Raw genomic sequence first — 25973 nt, forward strand, 5'->3', positions numbered from 1 at the left:
AGTTTCTTCTTTTTTTGCTTACAGTCAGTGTGGGTGTCGATGGTATGTCCAAAGATAGGAATGCTGGGATGCTCCGCGACAAGCAGTAGTGCAATCCTCAACGAATAACCTCCAAGTCAAGAGGGAGGACACCCACAAGAATCTGGAGGGCCGGAGAGCTTACTGTGCAGTAGGCTCTGGTAATGGTGAGCAATATACTCTGCTGAATTGTTTCTAGTTAGCGTTTATTGCTCTATGGTACCAAATCCCAGATCCATATGTAATAACAGGGAGGATTATAGCTTTATACAGAAGTTTGAGTGTTCTCCGGTTCAGTCCCCAGTCACACCTGTTTACTTGGACAATTAGGGCTGCATAATTTCTGATTTTGACTTGAATATATGAGAATATGAGAGATGCGGGAAGAAGGAGAGCTTCGAATCCAGGATAATATCCAGGTGTTTTAGGGAGGTTACTAGCTTGATGGTTTTTCCTTGTACCTTGATCTGAGGAGGCCTTTATATTTGCAGGGTGTCTTTGAGAAGTATGGATTGTGTCTTCTGTGGGGAAATCTGGAGCTTGTGTAGAGTCGCCCAGTCCTGTAAGATCTGTAGTGCTTGGTTGCCAGTGGCCTCGAGAGCTGCTCTGGTGTCCGCTGTGATGGAGATGGTAATGTCATTCGTGAATGCTTGGATAGTAACAGGGCCCAGATCCAGGCCAAGTAACTCATCGAGGACGATGTTCAGTGGAACGGGCCGAGGACCAAGCCATGTGGGCAGCCTCTGTAGATAGACGGTGAGCTTCTGGTATGATGAGGAGATGGTCATCTTCCTGTTAGAAAGGTAACTTTGTATACCTGCACCGCCACCAGCCTGAATCCTGTCCCTCAGACCATGAGGGTAGGGGACAGCATTTACAGGGTTGACATTTCAGGCAAACCTGCTAGCCGACAGATCCTGGCTGAGCCATCCAGGACCACCATCTTGTCAAAGCAAGGACCAAAGTGGTCTGTTGGAGTTGGGTCCCTCAACCACCAGATCCCCTTTTCAAGTTTCCACAGATCACAGCGTATGGGAAACACTGAAGATTCCTACAATGTTAGCCCAGAACCTATGCTATGGGCACTGAATCCCAGTGATACTCATCTGGAGGACCAGCAGCATTACTGAGAGGTCCCCTCACTATGTACAGGTGCCCATATCGAGGAGCCTGCACAAGCAGTAAAATTTATAAATATAAATGCGTAGGCAATAAATAGATACATTCAAATTTTGACTTTCATCATGAACCATTAGCATCCAAGCAGGATGATTTAGACCTCTCCAATATGATCTGCTTTGTGCTTTGGTTTGGTTTGGTTTGGTTTTATTGGCGCATTAGCATCTAAGGCTATAATGCGCCAAGACCAGGTAATATATAAAAATTTAACATCTCAGTGACCTAATTAATTAGGCCACCGTGTCCAGATCTAATTACAATGATAAATCAATAAACGAAATAATAATAACATGAATTTTAAATACGATTAAAAACGTTTATTGCTTTCAAAAAGCTAAAAATAGCAGACACATTGTCATTGTCAGATAAAATCTGACTGAGTGTATACGGCTCAGTCAGATGGCTAAAAGCGGTAAAACGGATATTGCTAAAATCTGGACAGTCAACTAAAATGTGTCTAATTGATAAAATTGTGCCACAGGACTCACACATAGGAGGGTCATCAGCCCTCAGCAAAAACGAATGAGTCAAATGACTATGTCCTATGCGGGTCCGGGCGAGAACAACTTCCTCTTTACGATTCCTGCGCAGACTAGACTGCCACGGTTCAATTAAAGGCTTTATAAGATATAATTTATTCGCATTCTGTCTATTCCACGAATCCTGCCATTGGGAGTGTATCTTTTCGTGTATTATTCGCCTGCAGTCTGTATAAGGGACTGACAGGCAGCGATTATTATTGGGAACTGCTGATTTGGCTGCATTGTCAGCCAAATCATTTCCCTTAATCCCAATGTGGCTGGGAATCCAGCAGAAGCGGATATCATATTCACGTTCTCGGAGGAAGTGAATCTTCTGCTGAATGCTAGACAGAACTGGATGAGAATTATATCTCACAGATATTAAAGCCTGTAACACGCTGAGAGCGTCGGTATACAAAATGAACCGTTGGTATTCGCATTTACTAATGTGATCCAAGGCTAACTCTATAGCGAGCAGCTCTGCAGTAAATATGCTGCATTCAGAGGGAATCTGCTCTGATGTAATGCTGTCTGTAAAGACAGCAGCAGATCCCACATATGATTCCGACTTCGAGCCGTCTGTGTAAACTGGCGCAAAGTCAGAATATTCAGCTCGGTGTGCTGAATAAAGCTGCAGGTAGACAGACGATGGAGTGTCCGACTTTCCCCAATTTCTAAGTGACAAGTCACATGACGGGAAATGAGCATGCCAGGGTGGAAGGGGTTGCTTCGGTGTTTGGGCAACCTTGTCTACCTTGATATTAAATTCTTTGAGCAGCTCTTGGACACGAATACCAAAAGGTCGGTTGGCAGTCTTACGTGTGTTATACAAATTTTCCCATCGTGGCTCAAAAACGGATAGCCACGTAGGGTGGTCTGGCAGGGATTTCAGTTTTAGAGCGTAGTTTAGAGACAACTGCTTACGACGAAGCGATAACGGCGGTTCGTTTGCTTCGACGTATAAGCTCTGGACTGGAGATGTTCGATATGCTCCAATAGCGGTACGGAGTGCCAGATGATGGACAGGATCCAGCCAACGAAGTACACTGTCTCTGGCCGAATTGTATACCAGGGACCCGTAATCTAGTCTGGATCGCACAAGTGCACGGTAAAGCCGAAGGAGGGTACATCGGTCTGCTCCCCAAGATGTAGAGGAGAGAGAGCGGAGGATATTTAGCCCTCTTGTGCACTTGGTGCGGAGTTGACGAATGTGATCAAGAAAGGTCAACTTTTTATCAAATACGAGTCCCAGAAATTTTGTATCCGCCGCAACTGGAATAGCATTTTGTCCGAGCCTTAATTCAGGTTCAGGATGAAGATTACGCTTACGACAAAAGTGTACGCAAACGGTCTTCTCCGGCGAGAACCTGAAACCATTTTCAAGTGCCCAGGAGTTGAGGCGATCAATGGCTTTCTGCAGTTGTCTTTCAATAACCCTCATGTTGCATGACTGACAAAATATGCTAAAGTCATCAACATAGAGGGCACCGTTTACGGTTGGAGGAAGTTGTTCTGTGATGGAATTTACTTTGATGGCGAAAAGCGTGACACTTAAAACTGATCCCTGTGGTACTCCCTCCTCTTGGCTAAAGGAACGAGAGAGTGAGGATCCCACACGAACTTGGAAAGATCGATCGGCTAAAAAGTTTTCAATAAAAATGGGGAGTCGTCCCCTAAGACCAAGGCTATGCAGATCTTTTATGATGCCAAATCTCCAAGTTGTGTCATACGCTTTCTCCATGTCAAAGAACACCGACACCAAGTGTTCGCGTTTTAGGAAAGCATCCCGGATGGATGTTTCCAATCTAATAAGATGGTCCAAAGTGGACCGGTTCCTTCGGAAGCCGCACTGGATGTTGGAGAGAAGGTCATTTGTTTCTAAGTACCATATTAAACGAGAATTAACCATTCTCTCCAGGATTTTGCACAGACAGCTAGTCAGAGCTATAGGACGATAATTGGTGGTGACTTTTGGATCCTTTCCTGGCTTAGGAAAAGCAAGGACGATTGCCTTCCGCCAGGAGTCCGGAAACTGCCCTTCAATAAAGATTCTGTTATAAAGAAGGAGCAGATAATCCATAGATTTTGGTGAAAGCCGTTTAATCATTTCATAATGGATGCCATCTGGTCCAACAGCACTTGCATTAGAAAAAGTGAGGGCTCTCTTCAGTTCCTGCATAGTGAATGCCCCGTTGTAGGGATAGAGGCCCTTGGACTTGAAATTAAGTGCCTGCTTTTCGATTTTATGTTTCAGGACCAGGAACTCTGGGGAATACGAAGATGTTGCGGAGATGTTAGAGAATGTTTCCCCAAGAGCATTGGCTATTGCAGTTGGATCTGCAATAGCGCATCCATTATAATCTAGGATTGAAGAAGGGTGGGATGTATATTTTCCCTTCATTTTCCGGATTTTATCCCACACTACCTTAGAATTGGTAGCCTGGTTAATAGATGATGTAAAACGGATCCATGATTCCTTTTGACTCTGACGGCGAATGTAGCGTGCTTTGGCTCGTGCACGCTTGAAGGCTATTAGATTACAAGTGGTAGGATATCGACGGAATATCCCCCACGCTTTGTTTTGAGCCTTTTTTGCTGCTGTGCATTGTGAATTCCACCAAGGTTTGGGAAATGGTGGAAACCGGCCAGATGTTTTTGGAACAGCATTCGCAGCTGCTTGGACAATGATTTCTGTGATGTACGTTACTGCGTCATTGATAGGCTCCTGACTGACTGTACTGAGTTCAAAATTTGCCTGATGTTGGAAGGCATTCCAGTCAGCCTGATCAAACTTCCACCGTGGTAACCTAAAAGGAAGACATGGTCTCCCACTGTGTAACAAGGTTATCACAGGGAAGTGATCACTTCCGTATGGATTCTCCTCCACTTCCCAAGTGAGTGATGGGAGTAGAGAAGGGGAGCAGATAGAGAGATCAATGGCAGAAAAAGTACGGGTAGGCATATAGAAGAAGGTGTTTGTTCCAGTATTTAGAAGGGAAAGGGCATTGTCATTGAGCATACGCTCTATGACCCGTCCCCTTCCATTGATGTTAGCACTACCCCACAGGGTGTTATGTCCATTAAAATCCCCAAGAAGTAAGAAAGGGGCTGGCAACTGCGTTAGAAGATCATCAAGGTCTTCCTGGGAGATGTCAGTCCCAGGTGGCAAATAAATAGAGCAGACCGTTAATAAAAATCCCACTGTAAGGCGAATTGCAACAGCCTCTATGCTGGTTGTAATTAGCAAAGGCTGAACTGGGGTCTGATTACTCACAAGGATAGCCACTCCTCCATGAGCAGGACCATCCGCAATTCTATCCTTACGAAAGATTGTGATGTTATGCATGGTGGGATCATCATTTGCCTTTAGATATGTCTCCTGCAAGCAAAAGCAAACTGGCTCGTGCTTTTGCAGGAGGGCCTTGATGTCATCTGTATTTCGCCGGAATCCACGACAATTCCATTGTAGGAATTTAGCCATTATTTTGGCTTGGTGGGTCCATCAGGCGGCTTCCGAGGTGCTGAGGGCTTAATTTTATCAGTCTTGGCTTTATCTTTTTTGGGGAAGAATGGACGCTGTCCGGTGTCCATTTCTTCCTCCACGAAGAGTTGCAAGACTGAATCGTCCGGTACCTCCTTGTCCACTACATCCATTGATTCTGTTAATTTTGGTTGCTCTTTTTTACCACTTGGTTTTGTTAGTGGTGGAGCACTAGGAGGTACGGATATTGGAGTAGCAGCTGATTGTGTTTTTGTGGTGGGCTTTTGTGAACTCAATAAATAGCGTGCAATCGGCGTGAATGACTCTCTTGGTGGTATAGTCATATCTGTTTGTGTACCGATAGTGCACTTCGCAGAAACCTTCTGAGCATATGAAGGCTTTCCGCTATTTATTGGTTGTATGCGTTTTCTGGCCTCTGGGTAGGAGATGTTTAGCTCCGTTTTTAACTTTTGTATCTCCTTTTCGTCCTTCCACCGCTGGCATGCTCGAGAGTATGCAGGGTGCTCTCCTTGGCAGTTAATACAGTTAGGCTTAGGAGCTATACATTCCTTGCTCTCGTGATCTTTAGCACCACATCGAGCACAGGCAGGGTTACCACGACAAGCTGTTTGTGAGTGGCCGTACTTTTGACATTTAAAACACCTCAGTGGGTTTGGAACGTAAATCCTCACTGGGCAGTTTAAGTACCCTGCCTTGATGGAACTTGGAGGCCTTGGGGTGTTGAATGTTAGGATGAGAACTCGGGTAGGGACAAGATTCCCATCCTTACGCATGGATATTCGCTTGACAGCTGTTACTCCTTGTTCTTTTAATTCAGAGCAGATCTCTTCTTCAGAAACGTGAAGAAGATCCCACTCTGATATCACACCTCTTGAAGAGTTCAAAGTTTTGTGAGGGGTTGTGATGATGGGTATTCCCCCTATAGATGTGGCTTTCAAAAACTTTTCAGCTTGATTTACATTTGATGCTTCTATTAGAATATCTCCAGAACGCAGCCGTTTTACGGATCTGGGTGAACCTGCCATCCCTTCTAATCCTTTCTGGATGAAGAAGGGTGACATTTTCCCAAGTGACTGCTCTCCGGTGGAATGGAGAATGAGGAAAAGAGGTGTCACAGATGTTGTTTTCTCCTCAGTTCTGGCTCTTTTAGCTGAATTACTTTCACTCTCATCTAACGATCGATTAGGTAGGGGCCTTGTTGGGGCCCCAGAAGAAGGATTTAAATTACTCATGAGAGTAAAGAAAAAATGTCTGATGCCTAAGTACCTCACCCACCACGGAGCCCTACGAGGGGGCGCCCACCCGTGAACTAGCAGGTACTGCGTACACGAATGGGACGCCGAGTTCGCTTAGAACACCATACCCACGTTACCAATAAGTCTTTATCCCGTCCCAGGACCAAAGGGAGGGAGACTTATTGGAACGCAGTTGACCCTAGCAGTATAGAACCACCCGCCGATTGATCCCAGTCGAGCCGGTCCGGGACCGCCCGTCTTGTCGAAGCAGGGGCCAAAGTGGTGTATTAAGGCTGGGCCCCTCAACCACCAGGATCCCCCTTTCCGCTTCCACGGGTCGCGGCGCACGGCTGCACACGCCGGATTCCAAAGATGTAACCCTGGAACCAAGGTATGGGCGTTAGATCCCAGTGATGCTAATCTGGAAACCCAGCAGCATCACTGGGAGGTCCCCTCACCACGTACAGGTGCCCACGTTGAGGGGCTGCTTTGTGCTTTTCTCATTTACTGCACTCCCACTTTTCTTTGTATTTCACCTTATCTGGTTATGGGTCTTCTTCCTCTATCTATTTTTAGACCTTTGGTATCTACTCATCTGCCACGTCCTTCTCCATTTCTTTTCTTTTATTTTTTCTACTACATCACCCAATACCTCAGTCTTCTCACTTATTTGTTTATTTTCTTATCTTTAATGATGACTGAGTACTATACTGTCCATTTTTCTCTGAGTTATTAAAAGCTTGTTCACTGGCTTTTTTTTAATTTTATTTTGTTATTTTTTTTTTGGGTGTTCAAGTTTCTGAACTACTGGAACACAAAATGCATTTGTTGAATATATATATATATTTTTCTTTTTAGACTGACTGAAATGGTTCTATCCCTGAAAATGATACTGCGCTTTCTATATACTCATATGCATGTGTGTGCGCCCACACACACACACACACACACACACACACACACACACACACACACAGAACAGTATAACATGGTGTTTGTCTTCTTCTCTATGATTTCTGGCACTGAATCTGCAAGCAGATGGAACCCGAAGCATGCCATCCCAAATGCAGGGGTGGTTTAATCATGACTGCATTAATATAAAAGTAATTCTTCTATATAATGGCCAATCTGAGTATAGGGATTGGATCTTGTCTGTAAAAGCTTGAACAATTATAGAAATTGGAGCAGGCTGAGATAAAAGGTAAGGTCCTCAGGTGGATCAAGTGATACTAAAGGATAAGAGGCTTAGACAGTCATTTTGTCAAGATGAAACACAGTTTCTGGTATTCAGCTCTATGCTGCTCCAAAATGATCTGGACTTATTACACAAGTAGTTAGTGAAATGGCAATTATCATTAAATGCTACTAAATTTAAATTCTTGTAACTATGAAATAATAGTCCAAGATGGGGGGGGAGGTAAGAAATTTTTTTTTTTTTTTTTCAGATCTAAACAAAGTTTTTTTTTTGAAAAGGTCCTGATATTTCCTCCAATAATAACAAAACTTGGTGAAATTATATACTACTTGTTAGAAATGTTATTTGATAGAATAGAAAAATCAAATTTCACTAACAATTTAATCTAAATATAATAAAACTTACAGTGCAGCTGTTAACTGAAACTGAAGGCCAGCTGACTGACGTCGTGCATTCATAGCTCTTTCCACTGATGCTGATAACTGCTTTTCATGTTCATCAATAACATCAGACAATCTAAGATAAAGATATTTCTGTATCAGAATGCGAATAACAATTGTGGTAAGAATTTAAGAGTGAATGAAATTCATATAATAAGTGAAATAACAGCAAATAATTTTAAAATGACATCTGAATTCTTTTAATTTTTAAACTATAAGCTGTCAATGCCATAACAAACTGCAAGTGAAAATAGTACAACCATGGTGACCAATTTTCTCTCCTCAGTCATAACACAGCACGATGGAGACCATTAAAAATCAGATGAATCTTTATTTACCTGAAAGTCCATAACATGTATTTCTATACGTAGCGGAGGAGGGGGGGGGGAGAAACTAGGTTTACCACAGTCTAATAACTAACCTGTCTTTTCATCTGTTTTCACAAGTTGGATTTAAATTGCATGACTAATGTAATGGTCTTAATTCTCACAGCAGGACTACCCATTGTAACAGTTGTTCCTCATACTGCACTATTTTAAACAAACAGCTTTAGCTATATTACAAGCAGGAAAACTAATTTCATATACTATAAGGAAACTCACATCAATCAAAACTCTCCCATGATGGGGAAGACTAGGGTATCCACATGTTGGATAACATTTTCTAATTCCAGCGAACGCTAAGTTTTTATATATATTTAGCCATTTTATTGACTTAATTGTTATATTAAATTCTATAAGTAGCTTTATAGTCCTAGTCAAGTTCCTTGGTTTATTTTCAATTTAGATAGCAATTTTGAAAGTTAATACTTTAGTGTGCATAGATTTTACCAATCGCAACTTGCCATCATTATTATATGATACGGAATAGTGTAACAATATCCCGAACTTGATAGCGTAAGGTTTAACGTAAAACTAGATAGCGAAATACGTAGCAATGTATTAGAAATCGGTTAGCTTAGTTTAGTATTATCAATTAATCAATTAAAAATGTATTAATCTTATTAAATTTCATTGTTAATTTAATTGTACGTAAACGGAATCATGACCCAGACTAGAGCAGCAAAGCAATGAGCAAAAAGTAGCTGTAGTACTGTGGCTTGGGGGAGAACCGAAGGGGGTGATTCTCTAACGCATCAGAGTCTAAAAAAAGTACGAATTGTGAAATGTTTGCAGAGCTGACTACAACAGGACATGATATAGCCAAGGAGGATGAATTTGTGTGTGCTAGGTGCAGAGACTGTGAAGAAATTAGGCACCAACTCAGCATTCTGAGGGGAATCTATGAGAGTTTGAGGTGTAGGGTGCATGCCCTCGAAGAAATTAATATGAGGAGCCCATCAAGCTCTCAGCTGCCCAACTCAATGCCAGAGCTCACTCCTGTGCATCAGGCAACACCGCGGCAATCTCCAAGGCAAAATACACTGGTCCTACAGGAGCTAGTTATTGTCGGTGACTATTGTCAGGGAGACAGGGCATATATTATGCAAAAAGGATAGGTGGAACAGGACCAGGATATGCCTGCCAGGGGCAAAAGTTAATGATGTAGAGCAGATATCATCTTTTAAGGGCACAAAAGGTGATATTGTTGTACATGTTGGCACTAATGACCTTAAGATTAACAGATCTGCAGATTTACTTAACAAGTACAGGTCAATGTTGAAAAAACGTTGCGAGCTCGGGTTAAATTTGAAAGTGTCTGCAATTCTGCCAAGACACAATAGCAGGGAGTATATGATGAGAGCCTTGTCGATCAATTCGGTGTTGGAGATTGTGCAAGGCTCAAGGGGTACAATTTTTTCAGCGTGGTCTGTGCTTGCTAATGGGAGAGACTGCTTCTACAGGGATGGGATACACTTAAATAGAAAGGGTGCAAGGATATTTGCTGATACTGTTGAGGCAGTATTAGGTGGGTCGGAAAACTGCTAACTTGGGGGGGATTCACAGACTAAAAGATTAACAGTAGCCACAGGCAAAGGTGAAAGTGATTCTTGCATTGCTTCTATTCCAATGAGCAGCAGCCTAGAGAGCAAGTTTCTGGGGATTTCAAGAGCTGCTGGGAGTCATCATAGAACAAGTAAATACATGGGCTGTGTTAGGGTAACTAAGGACAAGAACAGGTGCAAGTATACTTGCATGTACAGCAATGCTATAAGTATAGTAAATAAATTTGATGAATTTGAAATGCTGATCAAGGAATCAAAGGCAAATATTGTTGGGTTATCAGAGAAATGGTGTCACACAGATTTTTATATATGCAGTGCAGAATTGGAATTTGAGGAGTATAATGTGCACAGAAAGGATACACTGTTAGTTAAGAAACAAAATTCACAAAAATGAAGTGCATCAAGTTGTCATGGGTGGACAGTGCAATGTTGAGTCAGTTTGGTGTGACATAAGCACTGGGAAAGGGAAAATGGGAGTAGGAGTGTGTAATAGGCCTAATGACTCGGATGAGTACAACCAGTGCTTTTTTTTGGGATGGTATGCAACGGTACGCCTTACCAGCACCTTTATTAACAGTGACCTGTGACATTTGGATGCTGTATGCTTTGAAATATTCCATAAATTTTTTCACACGTTTACTTAGTTTTCAAATAAGCTTAGTTATTTAACTAAATTTGCATTTTTACCTACTTTTCAAATAAGCTTAATTATTTAACTAAATTTGCATTTTTCACTGTCTATTGTTAAGATATTTTCTATATAAAACTTTATAACTATTTTTAGAATTCTAAATTACTCTGTCAGACTTCTGTTTAACGAACTCCTTTTATAGCAATTTTTTTTTTTTTTAATTCCCCTTGGAAATTACATTTAAAATAGTTTTCGTTGAGCGAAGAAAATTTTCATATAACAAACGGCTTAGGTGAGACTTAACTGGGTACGTACTGTTCGTACTTCTAGCCTTCAGGCAACTTAGGAAATTAGTGCTGCTGCTAAGCAAGAATTGAGTCCTGGTGACTAGAACATGGTTCTAGTCAGTACAACTTAGGGGTACCTGGTAAAACCTATCGGACCACCTATCCCACAAATGGAGAAGTCGCACTGGTCAACAGAGAGCAGATCAAGGGATATTCCCGATGGGCTCTGGTTCACCTTCTACTGCAGTGGTGTCCAACCTTTTCTCGTACAGGGGCCATATTCAAAGTTAGATTTTTTCGGGGGCCGCACTGAGTGATTTGGGAAAAATTAGTGCGTTACATTTTCCATATCTTGTTACGTGTAAAAGGAAGTTTCTGTTTTCATATTACCGTTTTTTATTTTCAGGCTATATATAAAAATGCAAATTCCCAATACTTTTATGCGTAACAAATCTATGTCTCTAATTTATATTTTAGATTTTATTAAAATCATAAAAATTTTATTAAAATCATAAAAGACTTTTTGTTTTTCAAAAAAAATACTTTACTTTTGCCTTTAAATGCTCACTTTAGAAAATCCGAAAGGATCACTGCTTAAGACGAATATAAGGTGAATAAATAAAAATAATGAAGACCCTAAAAATTGAAAAGATTCCAAAATTTTATTAAATACACTACAAGATTACATTTACTAAAAAAATATTTAATGAGAATTTTTATTTATTTTTTTGATAATTAGCAAAATTTAAAATGCTGCATGCACTTTCCGCAGGGGGCCGTAGGTTGGACACACTGTGAATCAACTGTAAGCGTCCCATTTGAGGATTAGGAGTGATTTAATTTTACTTTGTTGTTTCACGGAAGTGCGTTTTTCCATAAAAATTTATGGAAAAATGTTATGCACATTTTTCCATAAATTTTTCTTATCTCTGTTTACATAGTCACATTAGCTGAATATCCGAATGACAATTACATTTTGGACAGTTAAAAAAAAAAAAAAATTCAAATTTAAGAACTAGTGACAATATCAATGACGAGAGAAAGAAAATGAGGACAACAAAGGTATTAAACCTCCTAAACGTGAAATGTTGGCATTTGGTGAAAATGAAGTTAGAAAATTGTCAATGTCCAAGTTTGCAGATGATACTAGGTGACAGTGACACTAGGATTCATGGATTTCGAGAATACCTTTTAATCGAAAAGACTGTTTCGATGAACGCTCTGGGTATGATACCAATTTCATCTAGTGAATATGAACGAGGATTTTTGCAAATGAATCTGATCGCCAGCCCAACCATAGCTTTGATGATGACAAAAACAATTTCTTCACTACTATTTCTTAAAATTGTAGGCCCACTGGTGACACACTTCGATCCAGAAAAAATGTCCATTCGTGGCTGCTTCGGAAACATCATTCATCAACAGACACAAACAGTAAGAAAAGAAGTCGGCATAGTAAAAACTATGCCGACTTCTGCAGATGGATGAAAACTCAATAAAAATTTGGAATATTCTATAAAAACTTTATGAAATTATTTTTACTTATTTTTTACTTATTTTTATATACTTGAATAATAAATTTATGCTTAATAAACTGTGTTAATATACTTAATTTGTTGTTCTTATTGCAAAAACATTACTACTAAAGTAACATCAGGAAATACTTTTTCAAAGTACTGTACTTTTCATGTCTTTTTAATTTTTCCTGATAGCAAAGAATGAGTACCCGCACCTATTTTTTTACAAAAAAAAAAAAAAAAGAGTTCAACAAACAATTGTGCAGAGAAACAGAGTGGGACAGTAAATCAGAATGTCTTGTAATGAGAGATTTTAACTATCCACATATTGACTGGAACTTTTGGGTTGGTCACTTTCACACTAGCAAGACTTCTGTGGATTTATTGGAGGATTGTTTTACACAGCAACATGTTTGAGGAGCAACCAGAGGGAGTAATATTCTTGATCTGATTACCAGCAGTGATTATTCATGCATTAACAATTTGCAGATAAAGGAACCACTAGGTGAGAGTGAACACAGTGTACTGATAGAAAGGGTTTTTGTAAAGGTGACTACAGTGGTTTCAGACAGTTTTAAAATTGTATACAGTGGGAGCAACAGGGAATTAAATGATTTTATAATAATGGAGAGCAAAGTGGAGGAGAAATTGTTGAAGTTAAACATAAAAAAGCCACCCGGGGTGGATGGAATCTATCCAATTATATTGAAGGAGGCAGTGTGGGAAGTTAGCAAACCCTTAGACATAATTATTAGAACATCCTTATATTCAGGGGAGGTCCCCATGGACTGGAGATGTGCAAATGTATCCCAAATTGATAAAAGGGGTTCAAAGGGATGACATAAATAATTATAGACCTGTTAGTTTAACTTCTGTTCCAGGGGAAAATAATGGAGGCACTGGTTAAAGAAGCACTGCAGGATCATCTACACAAGACTTCATTTATAGTTTGAACATAGCATGGATTTGTTAAGGGGAAGTCTTGTCTAACCAATTTGATTGGATACTATGATGCAGTCACAAAGAAACTGGATGCAAAGAATAATTTTGATATCATATACTTGGATCTTTGGAAGGCTTTTGATACTGTTGCACATGGAAGACTGCTGTACAAATTGGAGCAGTGTGGCATTGGGGAAAAATTGCTGCTATGGATAAAGGGATAGGTGAGTGGGAGAAGGCAGAGAGTGGTAATCAATGGGCACTGCTCTTCATGGAGTTCCCCAGGGTTCAGTGTTGGGCACACTGTTGTTTTGTGTATTTATCAACGATATCAATAAAGGTATATCAGGCTTAATGTCCAGTTTGCAGACGATACAAGGATTGGTAGGGTTGTTAATGTCAGAAAAGACAGCATGCTACTGCAACAGGATCTAGAAATGTTAGGCAGATGGGCCGAGAAGTGACAACTAAAGTTTAACATTGACAAATGCAAAGTACTGCATATGGGTAGGGGTAACCAAACAGAAACGTACCAACTGTGTGGTACTACACTCAGGGAGGTGAAGAATAAAAAAGACCCGTGGGTAATTGTGAAGTGAGATATGAAGTTCTCTGAGCAGTGCAGACAGGCTGCTAGAGCAGGTCATGATGTTTTGTCAATGATATATAGGAATTTTGCTAGCAGAGACAAGGAGGTGATTATCTCTTTAGGTAGGGTGTAAAGTTGCAAGAGCAAGAAGTACAAAGAGGGGGAAACAAGATTGGTGAGAGGAACAAAGGAGTGCTCTTAAAAAGAGAGGCTTAATTTCTGAAAGTTGCAGCATCTGGAGACCAGGCACCTGCAAGGTGATCTGATTGAGGTGTATAAGGTCTTGAATGGTTTGAGCAGGCTCAACACTGATGGGATACTTCCGCTTACTCAGATTAAGAACCTGAGGGAGCACAATTTCAAATTGAGGAAAGATGGTTCTAGAATAGATGTACAGAAGTTTGCCTTTAGCCAGTGGATAGTTGATCGCTAGAACATACTTCCATCTGTTGTGGAAATTGATATCTTAAATAAATTTAAGGCCGAAATAGACAATTTGGAGTGACCAGATGGGTGAAATGGAAAGGTTTTTTTTTTTTTTTTTGGCTGAGGCATATGATGCTTTCTTGCATCATATGCCTCAGCTAATGCTAATGCGCAAGTCCCAAAATATGGCACTTAGTGACCATCCAGATGTGAACGGTTATTTGTTCCAGCAATCAACCAACCGCTGGCTAAGGCAAATTTCCGCACATATACCCTACTGCTGTCTTTCCTCAATTTGAATTCATGCCCCCACTCAGGTGCTGAATCTGAGCAAGAGTAAGAATCCCATTAGCATTGAGCTTGTTCAAACCATTCAATGCATTATACAGTTTAATCAGATCACCTTGCAGGTGCCCCGTCTCCAGAATCTGCAATTTGCAGAACTCAAGCCTTTCTTGCTAACAGCAACCCTTTGTTCCACTCACTAATCCCATTGATCACTAATCCCATTGCAGTACTCAAGGTGTGGCCTGATATTTTGCCTTATACAAGGGGATAATCACCTCCTTATCCTTGCTAGCAAAATTCCTATATATCATTGACAAGGTCCCACGATGCAAAAAAAGGCTACTCTCGAAGCCTTTTGCACTACTCAAAAAACATCATATCTGACTGCACAATTACCCCCAGGTCCTTTTCATTCTCTAGAACACTGAGTGGAGTACTACACAGTTGACATGTTTCTCTGAGATTACTGCTACCCATATGTAGTATTTTACATTTGTCAACTTAAAACTTCAGCTGCCATCTCTCAGCCCATTTGCTCATTTTTTCTAGATCCTTTTGCAGTAGTGTACTGTCATCAGCGTCATTAACAACCCTGCCAACCTTCGTATCATCTGCACACTTAGACATTATGCCTTATATACCTTCATCAATATCATTAATAAATCAGAAAAAAACAATGGACCCAACAATTTACTCTGAGGAAATCCACTAATAACATTAATCCAAGAACAGTAGTGTTCATTAATTACCACTCTCTGTCTTCTCCCACTCAACCATCCCTTTATCCATAGCAGCAACTTGCCCTTAATGCATACTGCTCCAACTTATACAGTAGTCCGTCATGTACAACAGTATCAAAAGCTTTCCTAAAATCCAAGTACAGGTAGTTTCCGCTTTACGAGTTTTTATCTCGCCTCGTAAAGTGAAAACTCGTAAAGCGGGAATTTATTTTCCATAGACAATGTTAAAAATAGGGGTTATGTTCTCACCAACGAAATTAGTTAGATAATTAGTTTATGTTTAAACAATGATTGATTTATCCAAAGAAAGGAAAAGTTAACCTGTAAAATCAAGCAAATTATAATAATAAAGAAATTATTTATGACTTACAAATGTTAAAGAATGTTTATTTTTCATCATCATCATCGAATAAATGCACACTCATTGATCATTCATTATTGGCTCAGCACTTGTTGGTTTGTTGCACAAGGATTTGTCTTCTTCAGAAATACTTCAAGAGGCATTTGTTTCCCAGATAAACTTCTCTTTTTATAAATTTCAATAGTATGCATAAGCATTTTTTAGCGGAATGCACAAATTGCAACTAACATGATTTGCATAGAGTAACAAATTTAAATTAGCTTAAAATAATAAAAAAAAAAGGAATGAAGAGAAGATTCTGAAAATTTGTTTTTTTATATGATTGAAGATTTCAGTTAAGGAGAAACACGTTTCACCATAATAACGTAAAACCACACAATATCAGCTATCGGTATTTTTACAAATGCAATAACATGGAGTTTACTACCCATTTATAATATATTGCAGTAACAGAAAAGCCCAATAAACTGGAAAGTGCAAATTGTTTTTATTGTTTTATGGTCATGACCTCCAGAAATGTGCTTTAGAAAAATATTACAATGCTGTTTAAAATTGGTTCTTATAACAAAATACAGAGTGATCCTTGAATTATGACCACCCCTATGAAAACTGAATGCGACCCGCTGACCATGTCAGGTACGAGACTGCGAAGTTAGTTGACCTACACAGCATAGATAAAGTGTCAGTGGTTCAGTAGATAGTAAAATTCCAAGCGTGATGGGTAAAAGGAAGGTTTTATCGGACTTTGACAAAGGACAGATTGTGGGAGCTCGACGAGCTGGTGCCGTGATTTCCCAAATGGCTGAACTGGTGGGGTGTTCGAGAGCTGAAATTGTTAAAGTGTACCAGGCCTAGCATCAAAATGGTCAAACGACCCAATGACAAAATGCAAAGGTCATCGAAAGGCTGATGTTAAAGGTGGGCACCGGATCCAACGACTTGTACAGGCGAACAGGCACAGCACTGGTAAAGAGTTGACTACCCAATACAACATGGGCCAACCCGGAACAATATCTGGCATGACCATGCATCGCAAGCTCGCACATGGGCTATACCAGCAGACGACCCCTACGTATCCTCTCCTAAGCAAGGTTCATCAGCGTAAAAGACTCGCCAGGTGAAAAGAGCATGCAAGTTGGACGTTAGAAGACTGGAAGAAGGTGTGTGCTGGTCGAACAAGTCATGTTATTTACTCCACACCATGTATGGATTTGCCATCAACAACATGAGGCTCTTCATCCATCATGCACGGTATCAAAAGTGCATGCGGTTGTATGGTTTGGGGCATGTTTCGCTGTTCGCTGGCAGGAACTTGGACCCCTGATGCATGTGGAACAACGTATCACTAGTCTCCTCTATCGTCAACTACTTCCTGACTGTGTACACCCCGCTATGTTACGCTTTTTCCCAAATGGCGATGGTGTCTTCCAAGGTGACAATGCGCCTAGCCATTGGGCACTTGATATGCAGGAATGGTTTGAGGAACACAGCTCTGACTTCCAGCATATCGATTGGCCTCCGAACTCCCCCGATATAAATCCCATGGAGCACTTGTGGGATACTATGGAAAGGCATATTAGGCATTTGGATAAACCAATCACCTCCATACCTGCCTTGCTAGCCGCATTACACACAGCTTGGTTGGCCATACCTCCCGAATGCTTCCAACATCTTGTTGAATCAATGTCACGTCGGATAGCTGCTATACTGAGGGCAAAAGGAGGACCTATGAAGTATTAGGTAGGTGGTCATAATACAGTGATCACTCAGTGTATATGATAATGATGAAAGTATAGTGCATTTTAATGATTTGAATTGGTAACTAATACAATTTACACTATAAAAACGACCTTTTGGAGTCATATGGCAAAAATTTCAACTTCCAAGGTAATTGGTGGAATGAATTACCAAAAAATGTATTACTGGGTTAACATTACCATATTTTCATGATACTATGGTGTCTCTGGAACAGATTAATATCGTAAAGCGGGGTACACTGCATTGTATAACTACAAGTGTGGTTTGAAATGCGGTATTTATGAATGTTTACCATTCATTTTTTGTAATGTTCATATTTTTGATTTTGTTGATACTTGAAACTCATAAACCCGGAAACTCCTAAAGCAAAAACTTGTAAAGCGGGAACTGCCCGTATATGATATCAAAATTATATTTGCATCTAGTTCCTTTGTGACCACATCATAGTATCCAGCCAAATTGACCAGACAAGACTACCCCTTAACAAACGCATGCTGTGTCTGAACTATAACTGCAGTCTTGTCTACATGATCCTAAAATAAGTTAAATTAACAGGCTAGTTCGTATGTTACTCTGAGGTTACTGCAACCCATATTCAGTACTTTGCACTTGTCAATGTTAAACTTCAGTTGCCACCTCTCAGCCAATCTGCCCAACTTTTCTAGATCCTGTAGCAGTACCATACTCTCATTACTGTCATTAACAACCCTGCCAACTTAGTATCACCTGTAAATTTAAACTGTAAATTAACCCTGATTATACCTGTAAATTAACCTGTAAATCACCTGTAAATAAACCCTGATATATACCTTCATCAATATCATTCATAAATACAGAAAACAACAATGGGCCCAACACGGAACCCCGGGGAACTCCACTAATAACTTTAATCCACGAAGAGCAGCGTCCATTGATTCCCACCCTCTGTCTTCTCCCACTCAACCACCATTTTATCCATTGTAGCAACTTGCCCTTAATGCCATCCTGCTCCAATTTGTACAGTCTTCTATGTGCAACGGTATCAAAAGCTTTCCTAAAATCCATGCATATGATATCAAAATTATTTTTTGCATCCAGTTTCTTTGTGACCACATCATAGTATCCAAACAAATTTGTCAGACAAGACTTTCCCCTAACAAACCTATGCTGTGTCTGAACTATAACTGCAGTCTTGTCTAGATGATCCTGCATTGCTTCTTTAATCAGTGCCCCTGCAATCTTTCTGAATTTATAAAAATTACTATTCTAACAGTCTACGATTTGCATATATGTATTAATAAAATAATTTAAATAATACAATAAATATAACAAAACAAAAATGTGAGAACAATATTGCATCATAAGGCAGATTTGAGATTTCTACAGTCAATAGTTGTTTAGAAGGAAAGTAATGCCAGAAAAAGAGAAAACCCAGTGTTTTAGAAACAGAGGTAGCAATATTTGTAATTTGATTAAGCCAAGAGAGATTAGAAGTCAGAGTAATTCCTAATACAAATATGTGATCTTGTCTATAAATCTGACTGTCATTGAAAGTAAGCATAAGAGCAGTAGGATTTTTTTTTTTACGAGATAAAGACAAGACTAAGTTTTAAAAGAAATTAAGTTATCTTTGTTCCATCGGAGACTTACCTGGAGATCAGCATTTAGCACTAGCATTAGTTAAGGCATATGATGCAAGAAAGCAAGCTCATACATCATCAGCCAGCCAAAAAAAAAAAAAAAAAAATCTTCCCATTTCTCCCATCCATCACTCCAAATGTTTGTTTAGTTCAGCCTTAAATTTATTTAAGCTATCAACTTCCACAACAACAGATGGAAGTCTGTTCCAGCAATCAACCACCCGCTGGCTAAAGGCAAACTTTAGCACAGAATTAGAACTAAACTATCCTACTTATAACACTTTTGCTCTAGGCAAAAGTGTTATAAGTATGGCCCCATTACATGCAGGTAGTCAATCTTTCAGTAGCGTAGCTAGGGTCGTCGATGTCCCGGGCAACATGTCTTCCTAGCACTCCTGATTGTGACAGATAATGCCTTCAGTTTGTGCCCCTGATGCTCGCTGCCGGGGGAAATTCCCCCTTCTGCACCCCCTTGCTACACCTTATGAATTTAATAATAAAATAATTTAATACAATAAATATAACCAAACAAAAATATCAAAGAAAAAGAAACTTACAAATATTCATTTATATCTACAGAGAATTTATTTCTATATAAACTACAAAGAAAGTACATATAACTACAAAAAAATTAGGAAACAAGATAGTTTATGTTTATATATCTAGTATAAAATCATAGAAACAAAATATTGCAAATTATAGTACTTTTAACATTATAACAAAAACTAAAAATACGCAACGAAGGTGTATTATTTTAATTGAATTTTTTTTGTTTGAAGGACCTTTCACAAGAAGCTACTGTTACATGCAGGGTAAGAAAAATTTAAGTCCTATTTCTATATTTAGATAGATTCTATTAGCATTAGCATTAGTAGAGGCATATGAAGCAAAAAAAGCAAGTTTATGCAGCATCAGCCTGTCCAGCTGAGCCTTAAATTTATTTAGGCTATCAACATCCACAACAAGGGATGGAAGTCTGTTCCACTAACAATCTACCTAAAGGCTAAAGGCAAATTTCTGCACATCTATCCTATATCTGTCTTTCCTCAATTTGAATTTATGCCCTCTCAGGTGATTATTCTGAGCAAGAGGAAGAATCCCATTGGCATTGAGTATGCTCAAACCATCCAAGGCTTTATACACCTCTATCAGTTCATCTCCCCGGTGCCTAGTCTCCAGACACTGTAATTTGCAAAACTTAAGCCTTTCTTCATAAGAGCAACCCTTTGTTCCATTCACTAATCTTTTTGCCATTCTCTGTACTCGTTCCAACATCTCTACATCCTTCTTGAAATGAGGTCTCCAGACCTGTATACAGTACTCAAGTTGTGGCCTGACCATTGCCTTATACAAGGGAATAATCACCACCTTATCCCTGCTAGAAAAATTCCTGTATATCATTGACAAGACACCATGAGCTACTCTTACAGCCCGTCTGCACTGCTCAGAGAACTTCATATCTGCCTGCACAATTACCCCCAGGTCCTTTTCATTCTCTACCACTGTCAGTGTAGTACCAGAGTTGATACGTTGCTCTGGGGTTACTGTTTCCCATATGTACTACTTTGCATTTGTCAATGTTAAATTTCATTTGCCACCTCTCAGCCCATCTGCTCAACCTTTCCAGATCCTGTTGCAGCAGCATAGCATCAGTAGTGTCCTTAACTACCCTGCAAACCTTTGTATCATCAGCAAACTTGGACATTAAGCTTGATATACCATCATCAATATCATTTATATATACAGAAAACAACAATGGACCCAACACTGAACCCTGAAGGACTCCACTAATAACATTAGTCCACGATGAGCAGTGTCCATTGATTACCACTCTCTGTCTTCTCCCCCTCAACAATCCCTTTATCCATAGCAGCAATTTGCCTCCAATGTCACACTGCTCCAATTTGTGCAGCAGTCTTCCATGTGCAACAGTATCAAAAGCCTTTCTAAGGTCCAAATACACAATATCAAAGTTATTCCCTGCATCCAGTTCTTTTGTGACTGCATCATAATATCCAATCAAATTGGTCAGGCAAGACTTCCCCTTAACAAAACCATGCTGTGTCCGAGCTATAACTGAAGCCTTATCTAGATGATCCTGCAGTGCTTCTTTAACCAGTGCCTCCATTAATTTTCCTGGAACAGAAGTTAAACTCACAGGTCTATAATTACTTGTGTCACCTTTGATCCTCCTTTGTGAATTGGGGTGACATTTGCACATCTTCAGTCTATGGATACCTCCCCTGAGTCCAAAGAAGCTCTCAATAATTATGGCTAAGGGTTTGCTTACTTCCTTTGCTGCCTCCTTTAATATAACTGGATAGCTCCCATCCACCTCAGGTGCCCTTCTTGTGTTTATCTTCAACAATTTCTACTCCACTTTACTCTCAGTTATTACAAGATAATCTAGCTTACTGTCAGAGTTGAATACACCTCTGGCATTCCCCTTGCTGAATAACTCCTCATGTGTGAATGTCGATGCAAAATATTAATTTAGTTTGTTAGCCACCTCAGCAGGATCCTCAACAGTTGAACCATTGATATCAAGTGGACCAATCTGATTCACACTTTTCCTTCTAGAGTTTATATCAGTAAAGATCTCTTTTCTGTTTTTCTTTGCATCAATGTTAATTTCCTATCCAAGGATTTCTCATAATCTGCCTTTGCCTGCCTAATCTCCTTTGTGACTTGGTTACAGACCAGCTTATATCTATCATAGGCTTCCATGTCACCCATTAATTTATATGTATCCCATGCATTTTTCTTCTCTGCCATATGTCTTATTAGTTCATCTGACATCCATTTAGGTCTAAACCTTGCACAATATTTCTTAGTTGGTATGTAAAGCCTAGTAGCTTCCAAGATAAGTTCTTTGAATGCTTCCCATTTTGAATTTGCTGTTGGTAACATCATCAGTTGGTCCCACTGTACAGAATTAAAATACTGTCTCAGACCATAGTAGTCACCTTTATGAAAGTAAAAACCCTTCCCTTTACCCCTGATGGTAGTTACCTCTTTCAGTAAATCCCACTTCAGCACACTGTTATCACTGCCACCTTGTGGTTGCTTTAACTGCAGATTCTTAATGCATGAAGAATCACTACTGATAATCAGATCAAGAGTATTACTCCCTCTAGTTGCCTCCCAAACATGCTGATGTAGAAAACAATCATCCAATAAATCCACAAAAGCCTTGCTAGTGTGTGAGTGACCAACCCACAAATTCCAGTCAAATATCTGGGAAATTAAAATCCCCCATTATAAGACTCTCTGATTTACTGGCCCACTATTTCCCTGTACAGTTTCTTATCATACTCATCAGAATCATTAGGCCTATAGCATACTCCTACTCTCAATTTTGATCCCCCAATGCTTGTGTCACACCAAACTGACTCAACACTGCACTGTCCAGCGATGTCGACTGGCTTCACTTCCTTGGAGTTTATGTGTTTCTTAACTAATAGCATAAATAACCCCTCCTCCTTTCCTATCCTGTCTATCCTTTCTGTACACATTGTATTCCCCAAATTCCAGTTCTGCATTCCTTATATTCGTGTGACACCACGTCTCTGATATCCCAACAATATCTGCCATTGATGTTTTGAGCAATACTTCAAATTCATCAAATTTATTTACCAATAGGTGTACCAATTGGTGGTCATGCAAGTATACATGCACCTGTTAGGTGCATGTATACTTGCATGTACACCAATGCTAGGAGTTTGGTAGCTAAGCATGTATACATGCACAAGTATACATGCTTAGCTACCCTAACACAACCCATGTGTTTACTTGTACTGCAATGACTCCCAGCAGTCTCTGAAATACCCTGCATCTTGTTTTCCAGGCTTCTTCTCATTCCAATAGAAACAGTGCAAGAATCACTGTCATCTCTGCCAGTGGCTACTGTTTATCATTAGACAATACTCATGAATGAACTGGAGAAGTTGCAGAGGGATTACAGATTTTATATCCTGCAGAATTGATAAAACATAATTTTTCAATTATTTGTTGAAATATCAACAGATATTTGAAAAAAATTTTGTGATGTCACAAAACAGGCCATACTTCATAGAAGTTTGTAATTGGAGTTTCTCTGTTATTTCTGAAATTTGTAAAACACCGTTCCTCCCTGATATTTTTTTCCCATAAGTGATTATAAATCCAGAATTTATAATTTTTGTTCACTCTCACAAAAATTTCTGGAATCTTAAGTAGCATCTTAAGGTACAAAGAACAAAGATAACGCAGTATTTCTTTTAGTAAAATTTTTATATATTTTTTAAACAAATAACACAAGTTGACCAGAAGCTATTATCCGTGTCGGGAATACGCCTTAATCTTTTGACTGGCTATAGAAAGCAGTTGACTAGCATGACTTCTCAGTATGTGGGATAGGTGGCTACATATGTTTTATGTTCCACTTACATTGTGGAATGGTAATCCCTTTAACCCTTAATTTGTGCTTTCCAAATGCTTAAATTGCCTAAATGCCAGAGGTGAAACCAAAGTATACAAAGTTAAGCCTCTCATAATCCATTCGTTATATGGAAATTTCCTTAATTCTACAAAACTCTTAAATGACATTACCAAAAGGAATTCAAAAAATTCACTATACAGAAGTTTGTTAAACACAGGCCCGACTTTAGATAAATCTAAAATGAAGCGATTTTAAAATACATAACTAATCGAATGCACCCTTAAAATGCTGCACCTGGGGCTGGCACCCAGCTCGCCAGACCCTAGTTCCTGCTCTGCTTCCGCACATCTATTCTACAACTGTCTTTCCAATCTGAGCAAGTGGAAGAATCCCATCGGTATTGAGCCTGCTCAAACCATTCAAGACCTTACACACCTGAACAAGATCACCTCACAGGAAACTGGTCTCCAGATGCTGCAACTTGCAGAACTTAAGTCTCTCTTGGTAAGAGCACCGCTTTGTTCCTCTCACCAATCTTGTTGTCCTTCTCTGTACTTGTTGTCAACTCTACATCCTTCCTAATATAAGGCCTCCAGACCTGTATGCAGTACTCAAGGTGTGGTCTGACCATAGCCTTATACAAAGGGATAATCACCTGCTAGCAAAATTCCTATATATCATTGACAAGGCTCCATACTCCGGCACCCCATCTGCACTATCCAGAAAACTACTTATCTGATTGCACAATTACCCCCCAGCTCTTTTTCATTCTCCACTTCTCTGAGTGTAATACCACACAGTTGGTACATTTACAAAGTGTACATTTTAAAGTGTACAAAATTACAAAAATTTCAAAATTAAAAAATTACAAAAAGAGAGGGGAGAGGGGAGGAAATCTGTCAGCAAATTTTACCTTTTGAGCATCGTTGCCAGAATTAACTCTCCAGCTGATAAGCACACTGCTGCGGAAGTTGAGGGCTGTGGAGATTTAAAAGGGGTTTTTTACAACACATCACAAAATGTCTCTGCAGGTGCAGAATCGACACTGGCAACTTCACCACAGTGGGGAGTGCCTGTACTGCAGAATTTAAATTAGCAAAGTATAACAGAAATTATACTGTTGACAAAACTTAATTAAATTTAAATTTAATTAAGTCATGTTGGAAATGAAAAAGAAAATCCAGTTTCTTTGATGCAGAAGAAGAAATATTTGTGATGTGCTTATGCTAATAGAGATTAGAAGTCAGAGTAATTCCTAATAGAGATGATCTAGTCAAGAAATCTTGTTGTCATAGAAGAAGAGAGAGGACTAGGTTTCAGAAGGATTGAAGTTAAATGAGTTTTATTTTCCCCATTGGAAAATTATCTGGAAATTGGAAATAAGGAATTGGTTTTGGATATTTTTGAGAAGTTGAGGCTGTTTGTGCAGGACAAGATTTCTCAAACTGGAAGATGAAATACAGTGTGCTATCATTAACAAAACTATTTAAAGGATTTGCAGTCAAAGGAAGAATCATATATAAACAGAAGAATATATAAACGGAAAAGACTGAGAGGAAGAACTGAACCTTGAGAAACATCAGAATTAGTGTAAAAGTTGGAAGACAAGCAAAAATGTATCTATTTTCAACTAACTCAGTTTTACCTTTAGCTGAGGATGCAACAGAAGAACCAGTGTTTGACAGAGGTGGGGGTGATGGACAGAAGGCAAGGTAAAAAGAGACTAGAATGATCGGACTTCCATTTGGGTTAATATATTCATTACATTACAAAATTCTAATATCAATTTACTTTCAGTTTTTTGAAGTGTTATTCATGAAGTAAAATGCTGAGAACATTATATTAAAAAGATTGCTTTCTTGGTATGTTTTGTTCCATACCCAAATCAGAATTTCCTGCAAGTTCAATATTCATGAAGGTTTCAATGAGTGTGCTCAACATGTGTGAGTGCTCAATAATATGAAAAAAACCACATGTATATATGCATAAGCCAACTTGTTGACATGTTAATTCATAACGATGAGTTTCATGTCATTTTCTCTTTGTTAGAAATGTTGTTACAGTTGACTTTCATGTTTTTGTCCTATAGAAGGATGTTATTTCAATTTGGTTAAGTTCAGAAATGTCTGTTGATGATGGTGACACAAAAGCAACATATAGTCTGGAGGGGGGGGGGACAGAACACAGTGTTCAGTCCAGAATACCATGTCTTCTTCTTCAGCATTTTGTCTAATCCATCAGTGCCTCAGTGATAGATGAGATAAAGATATTATACTCATTTATAATTAGTATATAAGATATTATATAAATTTATTGCAATGTTGTTATAAATTTCATATTATTTGTTTCACACACACACT

General features: G+C 39.3%; 1 protein-coding gene across 3 annotated transcripts in view; it reads right to left on the reverse strand.

Moving 5' to 3' along the window:
* LOC150082003 (uncharacterized) overlaps window positions 1-25973 on the reverse strand; it is a 422573-nt gene that overhangs the window by 303580 nt on the left and 93020 nt on the right. For all 3 annotated transcript variants that reach the window (XM_090379050.1, XM_090379049.1, XM_090379051.1), the window contains exon 4: window positions 8056-8166. In XM_090379050.1, coding sequence (XP_090235176.1) covers window positions 8056-8166 — 111 coding nt within the window. The remainder of the gene's footprint in view (window positions 1-8055; window positions 8167-25973) is intronic.

The sequence above is a fragment of the Mastigoproctus giganteus genome, chromosome 8, assembly GCF_048544385.1.
Source record: "Mastigoproctus giganteus isolate SK-2022 chromosome 8, ASM4854438v1, whole genome shotgun sequence".
In the NCBI taxonomy this organism is placed as follows: domain Eukaryota; kingdom Metazoa; phylum Arthropoda; class Arachnida; order Uropygi; family Thelyphonidae; genus Mastigoproctus; species Mastigoproctus giganteus.